General features: G+C 50.1%; 1 protein-coding gene across 3 annotated transcripts; it reads left to right on the plus strand.

Moving 5' to 3' along the window:
- The first annotated feature begins 1064 nt into the window (after positions 1–1064).
- On the plus strand, positions 1065–18829 carry LOC128327628 (transcription initiation factor TFIID subunit 3-like). 3 transcript variants are annotated; one of them, XR_008308706.1, is made up of 2 exons: positions 1065–1292; positions 16101–18829. XR_008308706.1 is itself a non-coding variant. In XM_053256653.1 (2 exons), the coding sequence occupies exons 1-2, from the start codon at positions 2737–2739 to the stop codon at positions 16278–16280; spliced, it is 345 nt and encodes a 114-aa protein (XP_053112628.1). In that variant the 5' UTR covers positions 2183–2736; the 3' UTR covers positions 16281–18829. The 3 variants fall into 3 exon arrangements, 1 of the variants encoding a protein (XP_053112628.1); XM_053256653.1 differs by lacking the exon at positions 1065–1292 and adding an exon at positions 2183–2901; XR_008308707.1 differs by lacking the exon at positions 1065–1292 and adding an exon at positions 2925–3149.
- The last annotated feature ends 3071 nt before the right edge of the window (positions 18830–21900 follow it).

Here is a 21900-nt window from a genome sequence, read left to right on the forward strand (position 1 = left end):
AGATGTTTTAAGGAATTGTACAACTGCCCACCTCTGCAACACCCGACAGGTCAGAAACACCATTGTTACATTGTGCAACATGTCGACCAACATTTATTCATTTTACCTTCCCTGTATTTAGCACGCAAGTTGGGTCTGTGCATTACAACTCAGTCAAGAGCTGAGAATATTTTGTGAGTTATCCCAAGACAGCTGCACAATAGCATTAGGAATGTTCTGGGTCTGCATTTTCCAGCAGCTGTTCTGCGAAGTTCCAGCGTGGACCAACTTCGTTCTGTATATAGTTCTCATGAGAAAAAGCCAACACTTCCTGTGATCCCACTGGAATCCCACTGAAGACTGACATATCAGAAAGGCAGGCAGATAAAAGGCTGGCTCTGAGCAGAGCCCAACCAGATCAGAGATCATATGTGCTTGAACTTTCTATTTATGAATTTTCTAACAATGATTCCTTGCTTGCTTTATTGTGGAAAAGAAGCCACAAACTTGACCTGAGTGAATCCAGTTCAACCAGAGTACATGCAACTTGACATTATTTGCTCATGAGTTACTGGGTTTGCCGGAGACAGAATAACAGCTTTCAATAATAGTAGAATGTCTAGCCTCTTTGTGCTTGATGACATTTCTTACATTCCAATTATCCTCTGCAGGCATTAGGCTGGACCCAGACCTTGTTTGAGCAGAAGAATGCTAATGCAATGAAATGTCCCTGAACGACCAGGTTCACAGTTTTGGGGTGCTATTTGATTCAACACTGCAACTAGAGGCTCAAGGAGCCTCTGTGGCTTGCAGCGCCTTTTATCAGCTTTGGCTGATAGGCGAGCTGCGACCTTACCTGGACAGAGACAGCTTGGCTACAGTTACTCATGCTCTGGTAACCTCTCACTTAGATTACTGCAATGCATTGTACATTGGGCTGCCTTTGAAAATGGTCCAGAAACTGCAGCTTGTTACAAAATAGGGCTGCAAGATGATTAACTGGGACTGGACGTTTTGAGCAGATAATGAGAGTGCTTCGTCAGCTGCATTGGCTCCCTTTCCGGACCCAATTCAAAGTGCTGGTTTTAACCTTTAAAAGCCCTATGTGGCTTGGGACCTGGTTACATGAGAGAGTGCCTTGCCACATATGTCCCTACCTGGACCTTAAGATCTTCTTTGGAGGCGTGCTCCAAGTGCTCCATCAAATGAGGTGAAGTGAGTGGCTACTAGAGAGAGGACCTTTTGGTGCTTGTACCCCATTTATGGAATAACCTCTCCAGTGAGTTTCATCACCTTGTTCTTTTAGATGCCAGGTAAAGACCTTTCTGTACACTCAGGCCTTTTAAATTTTGATCTTTAAATTTGATTTTTAATTTATTTTAAAATATTTTTAAAATTGCTTTGTATTGTATTTTGTATTCTCCCCCCCACACACCTTTTGGTCTGTTTATGATTTTATGTGGGGGGTTTTAATTTCATGTTTTATTGTTGTGTTATGAGCTGCCCAGGGAACAATTTGTTATGGGGCAGCTAACAAAAAAAGTTTATTATTATTATTATTAGTAGTAGTAGTATATCCCAGCTCTCCCCCTACTTCTCCCTACAGCAGCCCTCTGAGCCCTCTGAAAGACACCTCCTCAGTAAAAATCCTTCCAGTGAAAGACTCCATACTAGACTTATATGGGGTGGGATGGGGGTTTCATGACTACTGAGGGCAAAGGGAGTTGCAGAAATTTGGGTGGAAGTACCTTCCACAAATTGAGCTCTGCTCAGTTTTTTGCAGTTATCGCCTTCTTCTGCCTACACTGCTCTGCAGCCCATTCTGTGTTAGAGAGACTTAGAGGGGAGATCATTTATCTACCCCACCCATTGTGGAAGTCCGCAAGTGAGGAATGCTAATTAATAATATCTGGAGACATGCACCCCCTTTGGACATAACGTGCAACTGTGGGTCCAATGAACCCATGGTTCTGCATCCCACATCCCCCTGCTGTCCCACCTGCATGTAGATGAAATGAAGAGCTAATTCTCTGCAGTCTCACTGACTGCAGAAAGGAGGGGAAACTGGCTGTGTGGGCTTTCTTCTTTCATGAATGACAGGCTACAGAGCCAATAGGAGCAGGAGCGAAGGAGAAGCTTCCTCCCTCAACTCCAGTTTCAAAGGACTGAAACTGTGGTGACAGCATTCAGATGTAATGCTGGTGCCGCAGAAATGGAGTTTATGGTGGTGGAACCTACTGATAACCATAGATTCATTCCATAGTTTGGGGAGGGAAACCATGGGTACATTTTTTGTCATATGTTTTTTGGTTCTAAGTAAAGTAGTTTATTTAGAAAATACACCAGGAAAGGCTTACATGCCTATCTGGTCACCACCTCAAGAAGGGAAGGAGGAAGAAGAAGTCTGACTCTCAGATGAGAGAATGAAACCTGAGACCATCAGTCTAACAAAGGGGGACTAGAGAAAGCACAATCAGAGAGGGAATAGATAACAGAGTTACTAATGATAATATCTACAAAGATTAGAATAGTTCGGAAGTGGTTTTCCCCGTGACACTCTATGAATGCGAAAGCTGAACTTTGAAGCAGCAAGACAGAGAAAGTATTGGCACTTTTGAACTTTGGTGCTGGAGAAGACTTTTGAGGATACCATGGACAGCCAGGAAAACAAAAAAATCGATCACAGAACAAATCAATCCAGAATTTTCACTTGAGGCACAAATGACCAGGCTCAAACTATGATACTTTGGACATATTATGCGAAGACCCAGCTCCCTTGAGAAGTCCATAATGCTGGGGAAAGTTGAAGGAAGGAGAAGAAGACAGCAATCAGCAGCAAGGTGGATGGACTCAATTACGACAGCAATGAATGCACCACTGAGAGACCTTAAAGGCCAAGTTGAAGACAGAACATCCTGGAAAGTATTTATCTATGTGGTCGCTAAGAATCGACACTGACTTGATGGCGCTTAATCCATCCATCCATGATAATAGGGTTGTGGCGTTGACATCAGGAGGTGCATCTCCAACAACCTGTGTGTTCCCAAAACCTCCTGTTCCTCAGCAGTGGCTTTGGGGACAGGGGCTGATGTGATGAGGAGGGTACAAGAAAGAGTTCTCTTAATTTCCTTCTGTTCATACGAAGTAGGACTCCAACCCAATATTTGCAAGTAATGGAATAATATACTGTTGTATCTGTGTCCTTGAAGATATATACTATATTCTGTTGGGGAATCTGTAGATTTATGCAGAACAATACATAATCTGTGTATCTGTGCATTGCTGCCAATCATTTAAAATACAACAGAATTTGGCGTGCTCAAAATTTCAAAGGCCAATATTCCAAGCTGTGCAATCTCAGCATTCCACTGAAGTAGCACAAAGCAGGTGCCCACATGTTGATACAAGGAGTTTTGCAATGTTTACATGTGCAGCAGCCCTGGTAGCTTGGCAACCACAAAGTTGCCCTGCACAGAATGTTGTCTTTAATGTTTTAAACACATTTCTAGCCCTCAAGATCATGCATTTATAGGATACCTTACTATGATTGCTGTGATGAAATCTAATTGGCTTAGGAAACAGAAATTTCCTTTTTGCCCATTGAAATGATGAAAAAGTATATGCCTCCTGTTGTTTTATGTAGTGCATGGGATTTCTGTAATGTCCTATGGCTAATGCAGAAATCAAATTGAACTGAACAGTACATCTGCTTCTGTGTTGGATACTGGCTAGTAGTTATCTTCTCAAGGCAGAATGAAAGGGAGCTTGGACAGTAGCTCAAGAGGCAAGACTTCTGTCCCCAGCCTAGATTACAGTGCCCCATAATGTTCTGTGCTTTTCCCGTGCTTTTCTCATATCTCTGTGCCCTTACTGTGCATTCAGTGACACAGGTCTCTTGATTCCTTTGCTTTCCTGCTTGTCAAAATGTTGTAAAACTTCGATATTTGCATTCTAAATACTTTATGCAAATAGGACAGTTGTGGATAAGTTGCCTTTGTATACAAAAAAATCATTTTTTGTGCATTATTGTGTACATAAACTGTCCGTACAATAGGGATTTAATTTCTTCTGAATATTTTTGGTCTGCTTTTGTAGTATATATTTTAATCGGCACTTTGGCTTGGACTATATCACTCATGGGACCCTTCTAACTTCATGTCCTTATAATACAGTGTTTCTATTATCTGTCTTCAGCCTGTCTTTGATGTTACCATTTCAGAAGAAGCCAAGCCTAAAAAGGAAATAGATTAAACTGGATTATCATTACTGTTCCACTCTATGACATTCTGTATTGCCAGGCCGCCTGTCAGAGTGAATATATCTTTCCAATTAGACAATTTTGCTTCAATGGCTTTCCGAGATGGCATTTTTATAACCATGAGAACAGCAGCCAGTGAAGAGACTGGTCTGCCTATAAAATCTTAAGTCTTCAATTTATGCAAACATTATTCTTAAGAAATGAATCATGAGCAGTGTTGTGCAGGAAAAGATCTGGTAGCCCACGAAGAGCCTGTCTGGTCCTGCTCTAGTCTATGAGCAGCATAAGCAAAGCCAGATCTATGGATGAAAAGAGCACTTGGCACAGGGTGGACTGGGAGCACTGTAATTTCTCTTAGATCCATGAATTATCCAAGCAAGTCTCTTGACTTGAGTATCTTAATTGTGATCAATAACCAATTTAAAAGGCGAAAATGTGACTATAGAGCAGGTTCTGCACTCACAAAATCAATCCAGACAAAACTGAACAAACACAGATTACATTTTAATGTTACAAAGGTCACACAGAAGATGTCGTTTTTATTAATTGATATGAGCCCTGTGCTAACATGAGGCATGGGACAGTGCTTGTATATTGCATGATAGGGATGTGCGGTTCGGTTCGGATCCGGACCGGTTCGTCCGAACCGGTCCGGATCCGGCGGCTCGATCCCGGACCGAATCGGGCCCTCCCGGGGACCGAGCCGGACCGAATTCGAGCCGGTTCGGTACCGAACCGGCTCGGGTTTCCCGAACCGGTTCGGGAACGAAATTGAGTCTCTGGAGTGTCTCTTTAAAGTTCCAAGTGTGTCCTCCATTTTGTGTCTCCTTCCCGAAACTTTTGCTCCTCCTTGCATCCATTTTGTGATGCTATTTCCAGGCATTGTATTGGCTGCGCTATTGATCCTTGATTGGCCAGAATGAGTCCTTTGGTCTGGTAGGCTGCTTGGCTGTTGCACTGTTGAGAGCTGGCACCCTGTTGGCCGTGGGGGGAGTGCAAAGGTGGGGGCTCCCAAAGGAGGGAATTTCAAACCTATATAAACCCAAGCCTCTTCTCTGGAAACTTCTCTTGGCTGCAGTTGTGGGATCATCTCTGAGACCTGCTTGCCCTTTGCTGGCTGCTCTGGTGTCTCTGTGAGTCCTGACTGTGTCCTGTGTCTCTCTGTGTGTGCTCTGTCTAATCCTTTGTCCACCTGCCCTTTGTGACTCTCTGTGTGTCTCCTCTCTCTGTCTGTCTCTTCTCTTGCCTGTATACTGTGTGTTACTTCACTTTACTTTCTTCTTAATTTCCCCCAATTTTCCCTGTTCCTTGTCTGTCTGCTTTTCTCCCCCCCTCCCCCCCCCTTTCCCTTCTCATCCTTTGGGCCTACCCTCCCCCTCCCCCACTCCCACCCACTGCATCCTCATTGCTTTAAATCTTCTTCCATTAATTATTGCTCTTTGTCCTGCCTTGTTGTTGTCCAACTTTTTGATTTTCACATTGCATTCCATTGGTTTCAGTTATATATTGCTTGCTGGTTTTGCTTAAATTGTACCATTTTGTTTGTTTCTGCTGACTGCTGCTGCCCTGCGAGTTGGTTCCCTGAATCCCTCCCCCCCACCCCCAGAGGATTCTGTTGTTGTTTCTTGTTGTCCCATATAATCAGTTTTGGTTCCCTGCTCCAAACTTGCCCCTCCAAGTCCAACCACACCCCACCCCAACCCCACCCCATCCAGCCTTCTCCCAAGTTTGCTGCTGCCAAACCGAGTCCAGTTTTCTTTGCTTGGTTCCACTTATTCATTTGCTATTATTAATTTGCAGCAATTGTGGTTTCATTGTCTCTGTTCACTTAGTGGCCCCCCTCAGAGTCTGTGTTTGGTTCCCCCTCCCCACACCCCCACCCCCAATTTTTTTCTGCTGGTTATAGTCTTTCTTTTAATTTTTTTTTTAAACTTCTGGCTTGTGTTCTCTTGATATATATTGCTTTATATATTTTGCTACCCTCCTCCTCCTCCTCCCCCCCCCTGCCTGCCCCCCCCACCCTCCCTCCTCCCAGACCCTACCCTAGCCCAGGCCCAGCTCCTCCCCCAACCACCCCATCCAGCCTAATCGCTGCTGCTGCCCGAGTTGTTCCAGTTTCTCCTTTGCTGTTTGTTGTTGCCCCCTCCCCCTCCCCTTCCCCCCAACACCCCTCTGCCACACACTAGCCCCCAACCACACACACCCTCTCTGCTCCCCCCACCCCACCTCTTTTTCTCCTTGCCCCTGACTCTCTCCACTCACCCCAGGCCCCCTGCCACACACTAGCCCCCAACCACACACACCCTCTCTGCTCCCCCCACCCCACCTCTTTTCCTCCTTGCCCCTGACTCTCTCCACTTACCCCAGGCCCCCTGCCACACACTAGCCCCAACCACACACACCCTCTCTGCTCCCCCCACCCCACCTCTTTTTCTCCTTGCCCCCGACTCTCTCCACTTCCCCAGGCCCCCTGCCACACACTAGCCCCCAACCACACACAGCCTCTCTGCTCCCCCCACCCCACCTCTTTTCCTCCTTGCCCCCGACTCTCTCCACTTACCCCAGGCCCCCTGCCACACACTAGCCCCAACCACACACACCCTCTCTGCTCCCCCACCCCACCTCTTTTCCTCCTTGCCCCCGACTCTCTCCACTTACCCCAGGCCCCCTGCCACACACTAGCCCCCAACCACACACACCCTCTCTGCTCCCCCCACCCCACCTCTTTTTCTCCTTGCCCCCGACTCTCTCCACTTACCCCAGGCCCCCTGCCACACACTAGCCCCCAACCACACACAGCCTCTCTGCTCCCCCCACCCCACCTCTTTTCCTCCTTGCCCCCGACTCTCTCCACTTACCCCAGGCCCCCTGCCACACACTAGCCCCAACCACACACACCCTCTCTGCTCCCCCCACCCCACCTCTTTTTCTCCTTGCCCCCGACTCTCTCCACTTACCCCAGGCCCCCTGCCACACACTAGCCCCCAACCACACACACCCTCTCTGCTCCCCCCACCCCACCTCTTTTTCTCCTTGCCCCCGACTCTCTCCACTTACCCCAGGCCCCCTGCCACACACTAGCCCCCAACCACACACACCCTCTCTGCTCCCCCCACCCCACCTCTTTTCCTCCTTGCCCCCGACTCTCTCCACTTACCCCAGGCCCCCTGCCACACACTAGCCCCCAACCACACACACCCTCTCTGCTCCCCCCACCTCTTTGGACCGCTGCTACTGCTGTGTCCTCCCCCCACACCTGAATCCCCCCTCCCTGCTGCGCTGCGCTTCTCCTCTCTCCTCTTTCTCTCTATCATCTCTCTTTCTCCTCTCTCTCTCTTTCTTTTCTCTCTCTCTCCTCTCTTTCTCTTTGTCCCTGCCCCCCCTCTCTTTTCTCTCTCTCTTAGTCTTTTCTCTCTCTGCTCCCCTTCACTTTCCACCTCCTCTCCCACAGCTGCAGCCGCACACAGTAGCCTACCCACCTGGCGGCTGCCATCGGTTTTTTTTTTCTTTTTATAGTTTTTGGTTGATTTTGTCTCTGCTTGGGGGTGAGTTGAGCGACACAAATAGTGTTGTCTCCTCACTTCTGCCCCTCCATCGTTGTTGAACTACCCCGGTTGCCTGTGTGCCTCGTGCGGCCGCCCTGCTGTGTCTCAGCCCAGGGTGGCTGGCTGGCGGCGGCGAATCCGTGACCAGCAGTGAGTGGCAGGAGAAGGACCGGAAGAAGAGGGGTTAGTGCGTGTGCGATTGTGCACCTTTTGTTGCCCCTTTCTCTCCCTAGCTGGCGGTTTTAAATAGGGACACCCCTATTCTGAAATGCATTTGGGTGTGGGGAGGAGGGAGGGAACCTTGGAGAGGAGATGTACTGTTGTAAAACTTGTGTCTTCATGCCCATGCCCAGTAAAGAAATTGCTGCTGTGTGTTGCGTTGCATTGCATGCGTCTTGCAGGTGGTTTTTGAACAGGTGCCTTCCAGAGTGCTTCCTTGCCTCTGGGGCAGTCTGAGTGGGGTCCAGGGTTCTGATGCGATGCTGCCACTACATGCTGGGCCCATGCCATGCCAGAGTGCTTCCTTGCCTCTGGGGCAGTCTGAGTGGGGTCCTGGCTGGGCTCTGATGCTGCCACTACATGCTGGGCCCATGCCATGCCAGAGTGCTTCCTTGCCTCTGGGGCAGTCTGAGTGGGGTCCTGGCTGGGCTCTGATGCTGCCACTACATGCTGGGCCAATACACACGTATGATGATGATCATGATGTTCAATCCATGAGGCTGCCATCAAGTGTTTGCTGCTGCTTGCTTGCCATGGCATTGGGCAGGCAGAGTCACAGAGTGGGTGGGTTCAACCTCTGTGTTGGTGTGACTGGGTTCTGGTTTTGGTTGTGTGCAATTTAGAGTCACTAAATAGGCTGCATTGAGTTTGATGCTCCCCCCACAGGAGCATTACTTGAGAACCACCCCCCAGAACCCACACTTTGTGTTCCAGTTCACTAAATAAGGGTTTCCTCCTTTGATCTGCAGGTTCCCAAGCGTTGACTGCATCCCTCCCCCACCCCCGGTAGGTGCTGTGCCCTCCCCCCATCCACTCTCCCCCCCCAAAAAAGCTAAAAACTTGCCACCCACACCACAACTACTCCACCCAACTGCCCGTGCCACCCTCCCACACCGGGGTTCCACCCTTTAACCCCCTATTTTTCTAAAAAAAAACCCTCCCAGACCCATCTCCCCAATTGGCTTGGTGGTTGACTCCCAAATTCAAAAAGGACACCCTCCCCCTCACTTCGATTGGCTTCCCCCCCATATCAAAAAGTCTTCCTTTCCCCCCAATTGGCTTCCTTTTTTGAAAACAAACTTCCCCCCCGCCGCCTCCAAATCAGCTGCCTTTTTTTTGGCCCCTAAGCCCCTCCAAATTATTTTTTTGACCCTGTCTGGCCTTCCTCCTAAAGTCTCCCTCCTTCTGACCTAGCAGCATGTCTGAGCGCCGTGTGGCGGGCAGGGCTCGCTCAAGGCTGGCAGGCAGAGGTGGGAGAGGCCAGGTGCAGGGTGCGCCTGCGGCACGGGGAGGGAGAGGACGCGGGGAGCCTGAGGACACCCCAGTTCTCCCCATTGGAGAATTCTTTGCTCCGGCCCCATCTTTGGTGCGCAGGATTCAGTTCCCCACGCCTGCTGCCGCCAATCGCGGCAGAGGCAGAGGCACTGTTAGGGCTGTGGCGGGTCCCTCCTCGCCGGCGGCACCAGGTGCTGCTGAGCTACCGCCAGTTGTTGAGGTGGAGGAGACTGTGGAGTTGGAAGAGCAGGTAGAGGGCGGTGAGGACCGTGCAGCTGGCAGCGATGCAGCCAGGTTCTCCCTCCCTCTGGGGCCCCTTCCCCCTATCCTTTCGCCGCTCAGTGGGGCCCCCCCTCGTGAAGCCCGACACTCTGGTGGGGAGCGGTCTGGCGAGGTGGTGGAGGAGAGGCCTGCCTCTCCGATGCCAGTTGAGCCGGGCCCTTCCTCCGCTGTGGAGGGCGGAAGGGGCGGGTTGGGTGGCAGCAGTGGGCAGGCAGCGGCGGCCGCCCCCCCCTAGGACTGCAGCCACCCTGCGAGAAACGGCCTAGGACGGCGCCCAGGGCGCAGGAGGCCAAGGGCAGTGGTGCATGGGTGCATTTTGAGGTCCCTCAAGATGCCCCATTCCACGCCCGCTGTGTCCACTGCAGGATGCTTGTCAGCCGTGGAAGGGACCCTGCGCACCTGGGTACGACGCCTATGTGGAGACACCTAGAGCGTCACCACCCAGGTCTCAGGGGACAGGCTGGCAGCGCTAGTGCGCCTTGTGCATCTGCCACTAGGGCGGGCAGCGGCAGTGTGCCAGCCAGCAGGCAGGCTACACTGCCCGTCCAGCGGTGGACGCAGTCCTCGGGCAGCCAGCGTATTGTTTGCGTGGACCATCATCACCTCACCCGCCTCATAGGGGAGATGATTTCCACCGATGACCAGCCGTTTCAGGTGGCCGAGAACAACGGCTTCCGCCGTATTCTCCAATACCTGGCTCCCGAATACGTCATCCCCTCAAGGACGACGTTCAGCCGGAACGTGGTCCCCTCCCTGTACCGCCGGTGCAGGGAGCTCGTGTCGGCCGAGCTGCGTGCAGCTCCGGCCGGGACAAGCGTGCATTTCACGACTGACCTCTGGACCAGTGTCAGTGGGATGCACGCTTCTTTCCTGGCCCTCACTGCCCACTGGTGGGGACCGGAGAGTGAGGGGACCTCCGCGGGCGATGCTTCCGGGTCCGGCGTGGCTCCCGATGCACTACGGCACAGGTGGGCCGTCCTGCACGTGGAGACGATGGACACGAGGCACACCGCGGAGGAGGTGGCGGCCGTACTCGACCGCCAGATAGAGGAGTGGATTGGCGGGTGTCCACACCTCTCCCGCGGCTTCATTGTCACCGACAATGGAGCCAACGTTACCGCCGCTGTCGAGACAGTCATGGACTGTGTGAACATACGGTGTATGGCACACACGCTCCATCTGACCGTCAGGGACGCCCTTGGCCTTAAGGAGCTGAGGGCGTCCCAGGAGAAGGGGGCCCGCCCCATCGCAGGTGCTGTTGCTGCCACGGCTACGCTTGTGGATAAGTCCCGCAAGCTGGCCGCCCACTTCCACCGCAGCGAGAAGTCCAGGAGACTGCTTCGCCAGAAGCAGGATGACCTTGGCCTTCCTCGCCATCTCATCCCTACGGATGTGGAGACGCGGTGGAACTCCACCTTCCTCCTGTTCCAGCGCCTGTTGGAGCAGGAGAGAGCCCTTGTCGCCCTGGCGAGGGACGAGTCCTTGGATGTCTGCGACTTCTCGAACGCAGAGTGGAAGCAGATGTCCGAGGCGGTGTCGGCACTCGAGCCCTTCCAGCTTGCCACGAAGGGCTTGTGTGGCGACACCACTCCCTTGAGCCAGGCGCTGCCCACAGCTGTTGGTCTCGAGAAGCTGATGGGTGGACTCCATATCTCTCTGACCACGCCAGAGGGTCGTGCTCTGGCTGGGAGGCTGAGGTCTGGGGTTGACAAGCGGCTCGTTGATGTGCTGGGAGACAGGGAGGAGTATGTCCTCGCTTGTCTCTGTCACCCAGCCCTCAAGGGCAATGCCGTGAGTGCCGACGACTTGCCCAGGTGGAAGGGCATCCTGGTCGAGAAGGTTAGGGAGGAGGAGGCCGCTAGGGCCCGCAGAGACCAGGGTGTTGGTAGTGGTGCGGGGGCAGCCCTCGCGGCCCAACCCGCACCCAGCAGCAGCATGGGCGGCCAGCCGGCGTCAGCTTCCCCTTCCCCTCCCTCTTCCCAGTCCAGCAGCGCGGCATCCCAGGCAGCGCCATCGCAGCAGCCATTTGCTACCGACTCGAGATCCGCCCAGTGGTTTCAGCGGTTCTGCTATGGCGCCATGCCTGGTATGCGGGAGGCTCGACCTGCCAGGCCCCCCTCCAGTGCTGAGCAATGCGTTGCGCAGTACTTGGAGGAGCCTGTGGAGGGAGACGGCGTGGACTGCGCACAGTTCTGGGCGAGCCGCCGCCAAGTCTGGCCGGACCTGGCGGTGGTGGCTGTGCGCCTCCTCTCCTGCCCCCCAACCAGTGTCCAGAGCGAGCGGGTGTTTTCACGTGCCGGGGACGTGGTGACACCCTCTTGCTCCCGCTTGGACCCTGGTCTGGTGGAGCAGCTGGTCTTCCTTAAGGTGAACCTCCCCCTGTTGGGCTACCCCAAGCTGCAGTTTGAGACGGGCGAGTGATTACCGTGGGTTGCCCCATGGTTGGTCACCTGCCTGGCTCGAACTCTGTGCTTATCCCTACCCTCCCCCCTTCCACCTCTAGCTGAGCTGACGTGACAGATGCTGAGCCGTGCCAGCCAGTCGCAGCGTGTAGTGTGCCCACACAGAGATGCAGTTGTAGTAGTAGTTGTAGTGCTGCGACTGGCCAGATGTTTACAATGCCCACGCCCACCTAAAAAGAAACCCAATGCTGACCAGCACAGGCCCTTTATCTATCCACCTGTCAGCATTTGGGGACCTGGCGTGGGCACGGCACACCCCCCCAAAGTAGCACAGCCCACGGAGTACTAGACTTAGCGGCAGCGGCGGGTATACGTTCAAAAATGCAGTGTAGATATGTAAATACTGTATGTAAATAAACATGTAAATAATTTTTTCTTTAAAAACCCCATGTCAAAATCAAGCCTCAAAATTATGCAAAAGAAAGAAAAAAAGGTGACAAAGGGAGAACAAAATGATGAATGCCAAATGAATTGATTTTATTGAAAATGTCACCAGAAATCATGTGTGGGGGGCTTGGTTTACATGGAGAAGATGATTGGGTGATTTTTTGAAATGAAACGAATGAATTATTATCATCTTATGTTCATCTTGATTGTGGTCACTGTTGATGTTGGCTGATGGCAAAAAACCCAAAACCATCAGAATAGCAATGAACTGGCTGCCAACACAACATATTGATTGATAACTGTGCAGGGGGGGAATTGGGTCTGTGTGTGTGTGTGTGGTGCAGGCTCAGTCTGTCTCTTCCTGTTGTGTGTCTGTCTGTCTGTCTGTCTGTGTGAATGGATGCCTAGCACTGTCTCTGTGTGTGGATGCTTTCTGTGTGTAGTGTGGTGTGTGTCTGTCTACATGTTTTTTTTCCTCCCCCCCATGCCTCCCTCCATCCTTCCCCTCTCATCCTCTCCCCTTCCTCTTCACCACCTTCCATCCTCCCTCCCTTCCAGCCCACCACCGCCTCACCTGCCCCCAACCCCGGTCTGGCAGATGATGAGAGTCTGGTCTCTCCCACCGAAGCACACACGTGAGCACGTGTGTGCACAAATATGTGGCTGACCAACTCTGAGCCGGACCCTCCCCCCTTCAATCCCCTCTACATCCCTCTCCCCCTCCCCTTTCCTCCCCCCTGCCTCCCAGCCTCCCTCCCTGCCTCCCTCCCCCCTCCTAGCTAGCAGCGCACACATACACACACAAAACACCTGTGGTGGCAAACACCACCAGCACACATGCACTCACACTGGTGCCACCACCTCTGCCTTGGGCCTCTGTGTCCTTGAGCAGATATGTGGTGGTGGACCAGAGAAGCATTTCTTTCCAGCAAGGCAAAAGGCATGCACTCACTGCACACACACACACACACACACACACGAAGAGGTGAAGACAAGAAGAGGCAACTTCTAGAACCAGCAGCAGCAGGTGAGTGTCGTGTAATTGTGTCGCTTCCCAAGGCCACTGCCCATGCTCAATGCTCAGTCTGCTGAAACTAAAGAACTAGCTACAATCACCCTTCCTCACATGCAGCTCAGCTCAGCTCAGCTCAGCTGCACAGCACACTGACTAACTAGACACTACAGCTGGTGGTAGAAAAAACAGAAGTCTAGATTCTAGAAGATGTCCTGGTGGATTTTAAACTTTCAAATCTGTGCTAGGATTGCCTCGCCCGCCTCCTCCTCCTCCTCCTCCTCCTCCTGCCTGTAATTGTGCCCTCTCCCCTTGCAGTTGCGCCGTCGTGATGGGTTGGTGATGTGCGTGCGCCGTCTACTTGTTAGCTCTCTCCTCCTCATGTTGGCTGGGCTTGCCAGGCACTGGCTGGCAGCAGCTGTTGGCTGTGTGCTAGGCTCAGGCTGTGGCGCGCGTGACTGGACTGGGAATGTTATTGTAGCGGCAACACTGGTTGTGGTGGTAGCAGTAGTAGCTGTTGTTGTTGCTGGGCTGGTGGCTGCTGGCCTGTGCTGACTCTGCGCACTTGGTCTGGTCTGGTCTGGTCATTGGGATGCAGATGTAGGGTGTGTGTGCATCATCCATGGGGAGCATCAGAGCAGAGCAGAGCAGGTTGGCTGGCTTCTGTCTGTCGGGCCTAGTCAGTGGCAGGCACTGAGTGAGGCGGTGGTTCCTTTGGGCATCACGTCACCCATCATGCAGAGCGGCAGGTCTGCTGCTCTGCTGCTCCGCCTCCTGCTTCTTCTCTGTGTGTGCTGCTCTTGTGCTTAGTGTGCTGCTCCGCTGCTGCTGCTGTGCTGGCAGGCAGCACAGCAGTGGCCTTTTTGTTAGATCAGAGAGTGGGTGTTGTCTCTCTGAGTGTCCTCCTCTTACTTGCTTGGATAGGAGTGGTGGTAGTAGGTAGGCATTAAGATGGACTGACTAGGTGTTACGTGTTAGGGCGCCCAGAGAGAGGGGCCAAAAAGATGGGGTGGCAATTGTTGGGTTGCTCCTAGTATTATTGGTGAATTTCTGAAGAAAATTTTTTTTTCCATTGGCTAGAATGGGGGTTCGGGGCTGCCCCAGACCCGCCTCTGTGGGGTGGCAGCACCGCCAAAGTGGGTCCGGGGCCATGGCAAAAATGCCCTCAGTCCCTCCCAGCAATCCCCGTAGAGATAGGAGTGATGGTTCTGTTGTTTTTCTGAGGTGTTCTGAGTGAGTGTGGATTCTGTGATAGCAAATGAGAGTGGATTCATGGTGTCTCATTGGAAATCTCATAAGCTATCATAGAATCTACACTCAGAATACCTCAGAAAAACAACAGAACCATCACTCCTATCTCTACGGGGATTGCTGGGAGGGACTGAGGGCATTTTTGCCATGGCCCTGGACCCACTTTGGGGGTGCTGCCACCCCACAGAGGTGGGTCTGGGGCAGCCCCGAACCCCCACTCTAGCCAATGGGAAAAAAATTTTCTTCAGAAATTCACCAATAATACTAGGAGCCACCAATTGCCTTGGGATTTTTGGGGTGGAGGACACCCATGGGTGGCTACCACCCACCCCAGCTTTTTTGCCCCTAAGGGCTCCACATTGTGAGTTATGGGCAAAAATTTATTTTTTGAAAAAAATTTGTAAAAAATCAGAGGAAGGTCCAATCGACTTGAAATTTGGGTGGCAGGTAGAACACAATGTCCCCTTCAAAACCAGCCACTTTTTGTGATCCGAACCGGTTCGGTTCGGATCCGAACCGGTTCGAAACCGAACCGGACCGGGGGGGTGGTCTGGCAAAACCAAAACCGAACCACCCCGGTCCGGTCCGGACCCGGTCCGGACCCGAACCGAACCGGGAGAACCGGTTTTATGCACATCCCTATTGCATGAGTGCCACCCCTTGTTCCAGTGTATCCTTCAACTCTGTAAGCATGAATGTTACACCTATTTTCACCTATTTTTCCCCAGTGCTTATAAAAGGGTCAAGAGACAGAGGTGAAGAGAGAGAGAATTAGTAGAAGGGCTTATACTGTATTAGATTCTCCAGTAAGGTCCTCCAATAAGGTTTTCAAACAGTGGCTAGGCAGCCATCTGTCCAGCCTGCTATAGCAGTTTCCTACACTGACCACAGAGTTGGACTAGAAGGTCTCCTTTCCAAGGTGTTTTCCAGTTCTAACATTCTATGATTCAATGAATGGTAACCACAAAGCCTCACAAGGTGGGTGGTGGGGGAGGTCTAATATTACTGTACTTCAGTGGGAAATAGCCATCATAGTGAAATTTTCCATCTTTCCGCACTCTGGTTGGCTATGTGGACAATATGCTAATAGAAGATCAGATGAAATATTCACCTACAATCTATCTATTATTAAGGGATGAATTCTAATTCTGCGTCTTTCTATAGAATAGTTAGTTTTCACTTTGTATGGAATGACTCAGTTTCAGGGAGCAGATCTATTCTCAAGTGATTATAGAACGTTACTTGGCAGAACCTCAGATGTATTATCACAGGTGTGTGATAGGCTATGAATATTGTGAAGAATTCTTTTCCATAACCCTAAGGTAGATACGATTAGCTACTTACTCTGATTTACATTCAAGTTATGTATACATTTACTTACTGTACTTTCCATAAACTAAACTTTTCTTCATCACTTTGTTGATTACTAGAAGAAGAAGAAGAAGAAGAAGAAGAAGAAGAAGAAGAAGAAGAAGAAGAAGAAGAAGAAGGAGAAGAAGAAGAAGAAGAAGAAGAAGAAGAAGAAGAAGGAGAAGAAGAAGAAGAAGAAAAATAAAACACAGTATCTTTTTGACCTGAAAATCCACATTGTTCCTGTGTGGATGAGATGAATGGCAGATTTAAAAGCAATAATTTCCTTGGAGAAAAACATATGGTGATGTAGAACTTCTAGCAGATTTGGAAGCCTTTATTTAACTTCCTTAGCAAAAGTGCTTGCAAGACAATCAAAAGAACACAACATAAAGGAGCAATAAGTTGGTCTTGAAATCTTTTTCAGACACAGCCTGCATTTGAAGTAGCTGCATTGAGTGTTAATTCTTTTCAACAAACTTGTGAGTAACTGTGATCTGAACTGCTTTTGTTGTGCTGCATTGTTAATGGGGCTCTAAGCTATTTAACTTGCTTATATGGAGAGATTTCTAGATGTTTTATGTATCTGAGAGAGGTACCCCCACTTCCCATACTTTCACTCTTGCAAATGGAAACCTCCCAAAGGGCTGTGCTTTCTTTGGCTGAGCCAGACAGCTGTGGGAGGGATGTTACACTGAGAGGGTTCTGAGTCATATCTCCCTATTGGTGAAGGCCAAAAGAGACATGACAGTGGCAGATGTGTTTATTATCATATTTATTTATTTATTTTTATTTTTACATTTTATATCCCGCTCTTCCTCCAAAGAGCCCAGAGCGGTGTACTACATACTTAGGTTTCCTACCTGTGAAGTAGGTTAGGCTGAGAGAGAGTGACTGCAGAGTCACCCATCTAGTTTCATGGCTGAATGGGGATTTGAACTCGGGTCTCCCCAGTCCTAGTCTGGCACTCTAGCCACAACACCACGCTGGCTCCCACCAGCTCCCACCAGCAAGGAACACCCATATGTGTTCCTAATTCAATAAGAAGCAGAGGATGAGGGGTCATATAAGCAAAGACCATCAAACCCGCTTCCTTCCCATGTCTTACCTTCCCTCAGTCCATTGCTCCCAGCACTTTTCATCACTTCTTATCTGTCTCCTTCTGGTGCCAGAAAGTGGGGAAAGTGCCTCAAGCAACTGACTGCAGGCATGAATAAGAAATCGTCAGTGCCTGTCTCCTATGTTTTCTCTTTACTGTTAAAGAAAATACACCTACCCCATTTTGTATGCCGATGGGGCCCCATTATACCTAAATGGCCCTGTGTTTGAATCACACTCAGGTACTTGAAGGGGTCCCATGGGGTACTCAGAGCTCTCCTGCCTTCCAGCACTGCAGCTGCACTATTTGTTCCCCATCTGAGGATTGCCAGCTTGAAGCCAGTGTGTCCTCAGCAATGCAGCTGCTGCAGAAGGGGAAGGTAGAGGGTGACCTCTTCCTTTCCTGATTGGTTGGTTATGTGCTGAAGTTCAGCATACCCCCCCCCCGCCCCTCAGCCTGACTGACAGGCTTCAGAAAATTAGCACCAAGTACTCCCATTGAAATTAAGAAGCCAAGTAAACTTGTCCCTTTAATTTCTGTGGGAATACTCATGAGTAACTTAGTCTAGATGCAAACCAGTAAGCAGAGTAGCCTGTCCACGCCAATCCACTCCAATTTGTGCACACACATGCGTGTGCTCTGTGTGTGTGTGTACCTGAGCTGAAGATTGCAACTTGTTATAAAAGGTTCAGAACCCTTGCCCTAGAGTGCGGTTTTAAAGCAAAAATAGTATCACTACCCAGCTCAGGCTAGGGCTGCAGTACAGAAGTAGGAAATGTTTAATCCTACATTTTGATGCCATTTTCATGCTGCGAATCTTTCAGAACATCCCTCCCTCCCAGATATGTCACATGATTGTTTTCGTGGGGAAATTTGAGCACCCTGTACCTCTGTACTATGGTTCCAATACAGATCTGCCCCTACACAACCTCCATATTTACTTTTAAACTAATTCCAAAACTAGAAGTTGCTACATGTAATATCTTGCCTAGTTTGGTTCTCAGGCTTACCATGGGGGACCCAGACAGCTGGACATAGACAATACTTTTACATTTCATTTCTTTGTCTATGTAAACCGCTTTGAGAACTTTTTGCTGAACAGTGGTATATAAATAATAATAATACATAGCACCCTTTTCGAAGTGTTTTATAAACATTGGCTTACATGCTATGTGGTGTGACATTGCCTTCTCAGTTATTGCCCCAGCAGGCATCCACTTCTAAGTCTCCTTTACAGTTTTTAGAAAGCAAGTAAAAGCTTGGCTTTTTACCCAGGCTGTTATATGAATGTTGTTTTGTTGCTGCTGCTCTGTATTTTATTGTCATATTGTGTATGTTTTTAAAACTTTTAATTAGATTTGTATTTTTATATTCCATTTTAATATTTTTATTGTGTAACTTTTACAGTCATATATTGCTTTAAGGGTTTTGTGAACCGCCTTTGGATTGTTTTAATGAAGGGCTGTATAAACATTTAATGATAAATGAAATGAAATGAAATGAAATGAAATAAATTGCTGTAATGCTGTGCTACAGGTGAGTGGAAGTGCCGGGGTGGGTCTTGCTACCTGCTTTTGGCGCTGTAACCATTATGTAAGCATCTGAAAGAGGCTTCTGTGCACAGGTACATAAGAACATTGTGGTTATCTTTTTAACGAAAGGCGGTATATAAATGCAAAAATAAATAAATAAAAAAATAAATAAATGGTATTATTGGTTGCCCTCTTCTGCACCTTTTCCAATTCTACAATTCAGATCTGGATGCAGTTATGTATATGATATGTTGAATTCAGGTACAGCAGTATACTGTACATATCTGTAGGGACCTGTACCCAGGTTTACTTTTACAATAAACACAGGCACAGTCATTCTTGAGCCACCTAATGGCACTGCAGGGAAATGACTTGACTAGCAAGTCAGAGGTTGCCAGTTCAAATCCCCACTGGTAATTTTCTCAGACTATGGGAAACACCTAGATTGGGCAGCAGTGATATAGGAAGATGCTGAAAGGCATCATCTCATACTGTACAGGAGATGGCAATGGTAAACTCCTCCTGTATTCTCCCAAAGAAAACCATGTGGCTCTCTGGTCGCCAGGAGTCAACTCGACAGCACAACTTTACCTTAGAGTTACACACAAGCACATGTACGAGTGTAGGGACATCTGACCATAGGCACAACATAATGGGAGGAGACATAATGGACATAAAGGAGACATAGACATAATGGTTTATGGGAGGAAAGCTGGTCTTGAGGTAGTAGCAAGCACGGATTTTCCCTCTGATAAGCAAGGTCCACCTTGGTTTGCATTTGAATGGAAGACTACATGTAAGCACTTTAAGGTATTCCCCTTAAGGGATGGGGCCGCTCTGGGAAGAGCATCTGCATGCTTGCATGCAGAAGGTTCAAAGTTCCCTCCCTGGCATCTCCAGATAGGGCTGAGAGAGACTCCTGCCTGCAACCTTGGAGAAGCCGCTGCCAGTCTATGTAGACAGTACTGAGCTAGATGGACCAATGGTCTGGCTTAGTAGAAGGCAGCTTCCTATGCTCCTATGTTCCTAATGTATGAATAAGGCTCTCATGTCTCACCTAAGCCACCATCCTGCTGGGTCAACTCAGGGTTGCTCTCTGTGTGTAAGATTAATAGGGCTGTTTCAGGATGAAGTCCAGCAGAGGAGAAGGAGAGTCCATCCACTTCCCACCCAGTGCTGCCTGGGGTGAGAGACCAGGTGGGTGTTGTGGGCGCCTTCTGCTGTTGCCTGACTGCTCCTGCTTCCCCTGTGGGGCTGCTGCCTCTGGGTAACATCTGTGGGGAGTGTGTGCAGGATTGGCACCAGCTCCTGGGCAACTCAGTAGTTCCTCGGGTCACCTGCTCAGCTTTGGGCTTTATAGGAACTCTGCCTGTGGCAGCTGGACCACCACCAGAGGGGCAACACCAAAGGGGGTTGCCCCTTCGAAGGAGCCACTTCGGGAGATAACGAGGATGATGGCCAGGCTGCTTGGCTCAAGATCCCTCGTGCAGGTGCAAAGGGTTAGGGGCTGGGCCTTCAAGGGTGGGGCTGTGGGCTGGGAGGTTGGGTTGTGCCAGGCCTTTTGCAGATATGTGTTTGGGCTCTCTTAAGTGGGATAGTTCTGGGGATACACCCAGCAGTTCTGGGGCAGCTATTACTGTAGTGGTGGGGAATAGAAGAATTGGTGCTGGCAGAGCAGCTGGCCATTACAGGGTAAGGGAAATCAGTAATGTAGTAACTGTTTCCACTTCCAACTGCTTTGTCACCTCTCAGGCCTCGGGGAGCAGCTCCAGTGACCCACAGAGTCTGGCCTTGCTCCTCTGCAATGCCAGGTCAGTTCAGAATAAGACTGAAATTGTCCACGACTTGATCGTGGATGAGGGAGCTGATCTGGCATGTATAACTGAGACCTGGTTGGGGGAGGCAAGTGGTCCAGTGTGGGCTCAGCTTCTCCCACCAGGTTACTCTGTCATGGAGCAGGCTAGGGGGCGTGGCTAGGCGGGGTGGAGTGGCTGTTGTCCATAGGAATACCGTTTCCCTTACAAGGGCCCCTGTGAGACAGTTAACTTATATTGAGTGCATATTTTTGAGGCTGGGAACTAGGGATAGACTGGGGATTCTGTTTGCGTACCGTCCACCCTGCCGCCCAACTTACTCCCTAACTGAGCTGACAGAGCTGGTCGCGGAGTTGGAGTTGGAGTCTCCTAGACTTTTGGTTCTGGGGGACTTCAATATCCACTTTGGGGCTGGCCTGTCTGGAGTTCATAGTGGCCATGACAACTATGGGCCTATCCCAATTAGTTTCTGAACCAACTCATGTTGCCGGCCACACACTCGATTTGGTCTTTTGTTCGGATCAGGGGGTGTTCTGTGAGTGGGGGATCCGGTGGTTTCCCCATTGTCATGGATGGACCACTACCTGGTTAAGGTTGGTTTCACAGCCGCAATCCACTGCTGCAGGGATGGTGGACCTATTTGGATGGTCCATCCAAAAAAGCTTCTGGACCCAGGAGAATTTCAAAAGGCCTTTGAGGATTTTGATGTTGGTGCAGCCGGTGATTCTGTCGATGCTCTGGTGGGAAACTGGAACGGAGAACTCATCAGGGCAGTAGACAAGATTGCTCCCAAGCGTCCCTTCTGACCTGCTTCAAAAATGGCCCCCTTGGTATACTGAGGAGTTGCAGGGGTTGAAGCGTTTGGGTAGGAGCACAAGTTGAGGAGAACTCAGTTTGAATCTGACAGGATGCAGCATGTGACCCATCTGAAGACTTATGCGATGGCGGTGCATGCAGCAAAAAAGAGATTTTGGTCTGCACGCATTGCGTCTGCAGGTTCGCGCTCAGCAGAGCTATCCCGGGTTGTGAGGAGTTTAGTTTATGCTCCTTCTACTTCAAATCAGTCCCTGGAGTCATTCTGCTGTGATGCTCTTAATGGGTTCTTTGTGAACAAGATCTCCTGTATTCGGGCTGACTTGGACTCCACTGTTTCTGCAAGGTCTATGAAGGAGATGTCCAGCAATTCCTCTTGCAGTGTTAGGTTGGATCAGTTTCAATCTGTGACTCCTGAAGATGTGGACAAGCTGCTTGGGGCGGTGCGGCCTACCACCTGTTCTCTGGATCATTGCCCAACATGGCTGCTTCTATCTAGCAGGGAGATTGTTGGAGGTGGCCTATTTAATATCATAAATGCATCGCTGAGGGAGGGTAGGGTGCCTCCTTGTGTGAAGGAGGCAATAGTCAGACCGCTCCTTAAGAAGCCTTCCCTGGACCC

Source organism: Hemicordylus capensis, chromosome 5, assembly GCF_027244095.1.
Source record: "Hemicordylus capensis ecotype Gifberg chromosome 5, rHemCap1.1.pri, whole genome shotgun sequence".
NCBI lineage: Eukaryota > Metazoa > Chordata > Lepidosauria > Squamata > Cordylidae > Hemicordylus > Hemicordylus capensis.

Bases quoted from the DNA above. Each gene is read 5' to 3' on its own strand.
- LOC128327628 (XM_053256653.1), top strand. From the start codon at position 2,737: ATGCGAAGACCCAGCTCCCTTGAGAAGTCCATAATGCTGGGGAAAGTT. The intron at 2,902-16,100 runs GTATTTATCTAT...GTTGATTACTAG, and splicing joins AAGACAGAACATCCTGGAAA to AAGAAGAAGAAGAAGAAGAA.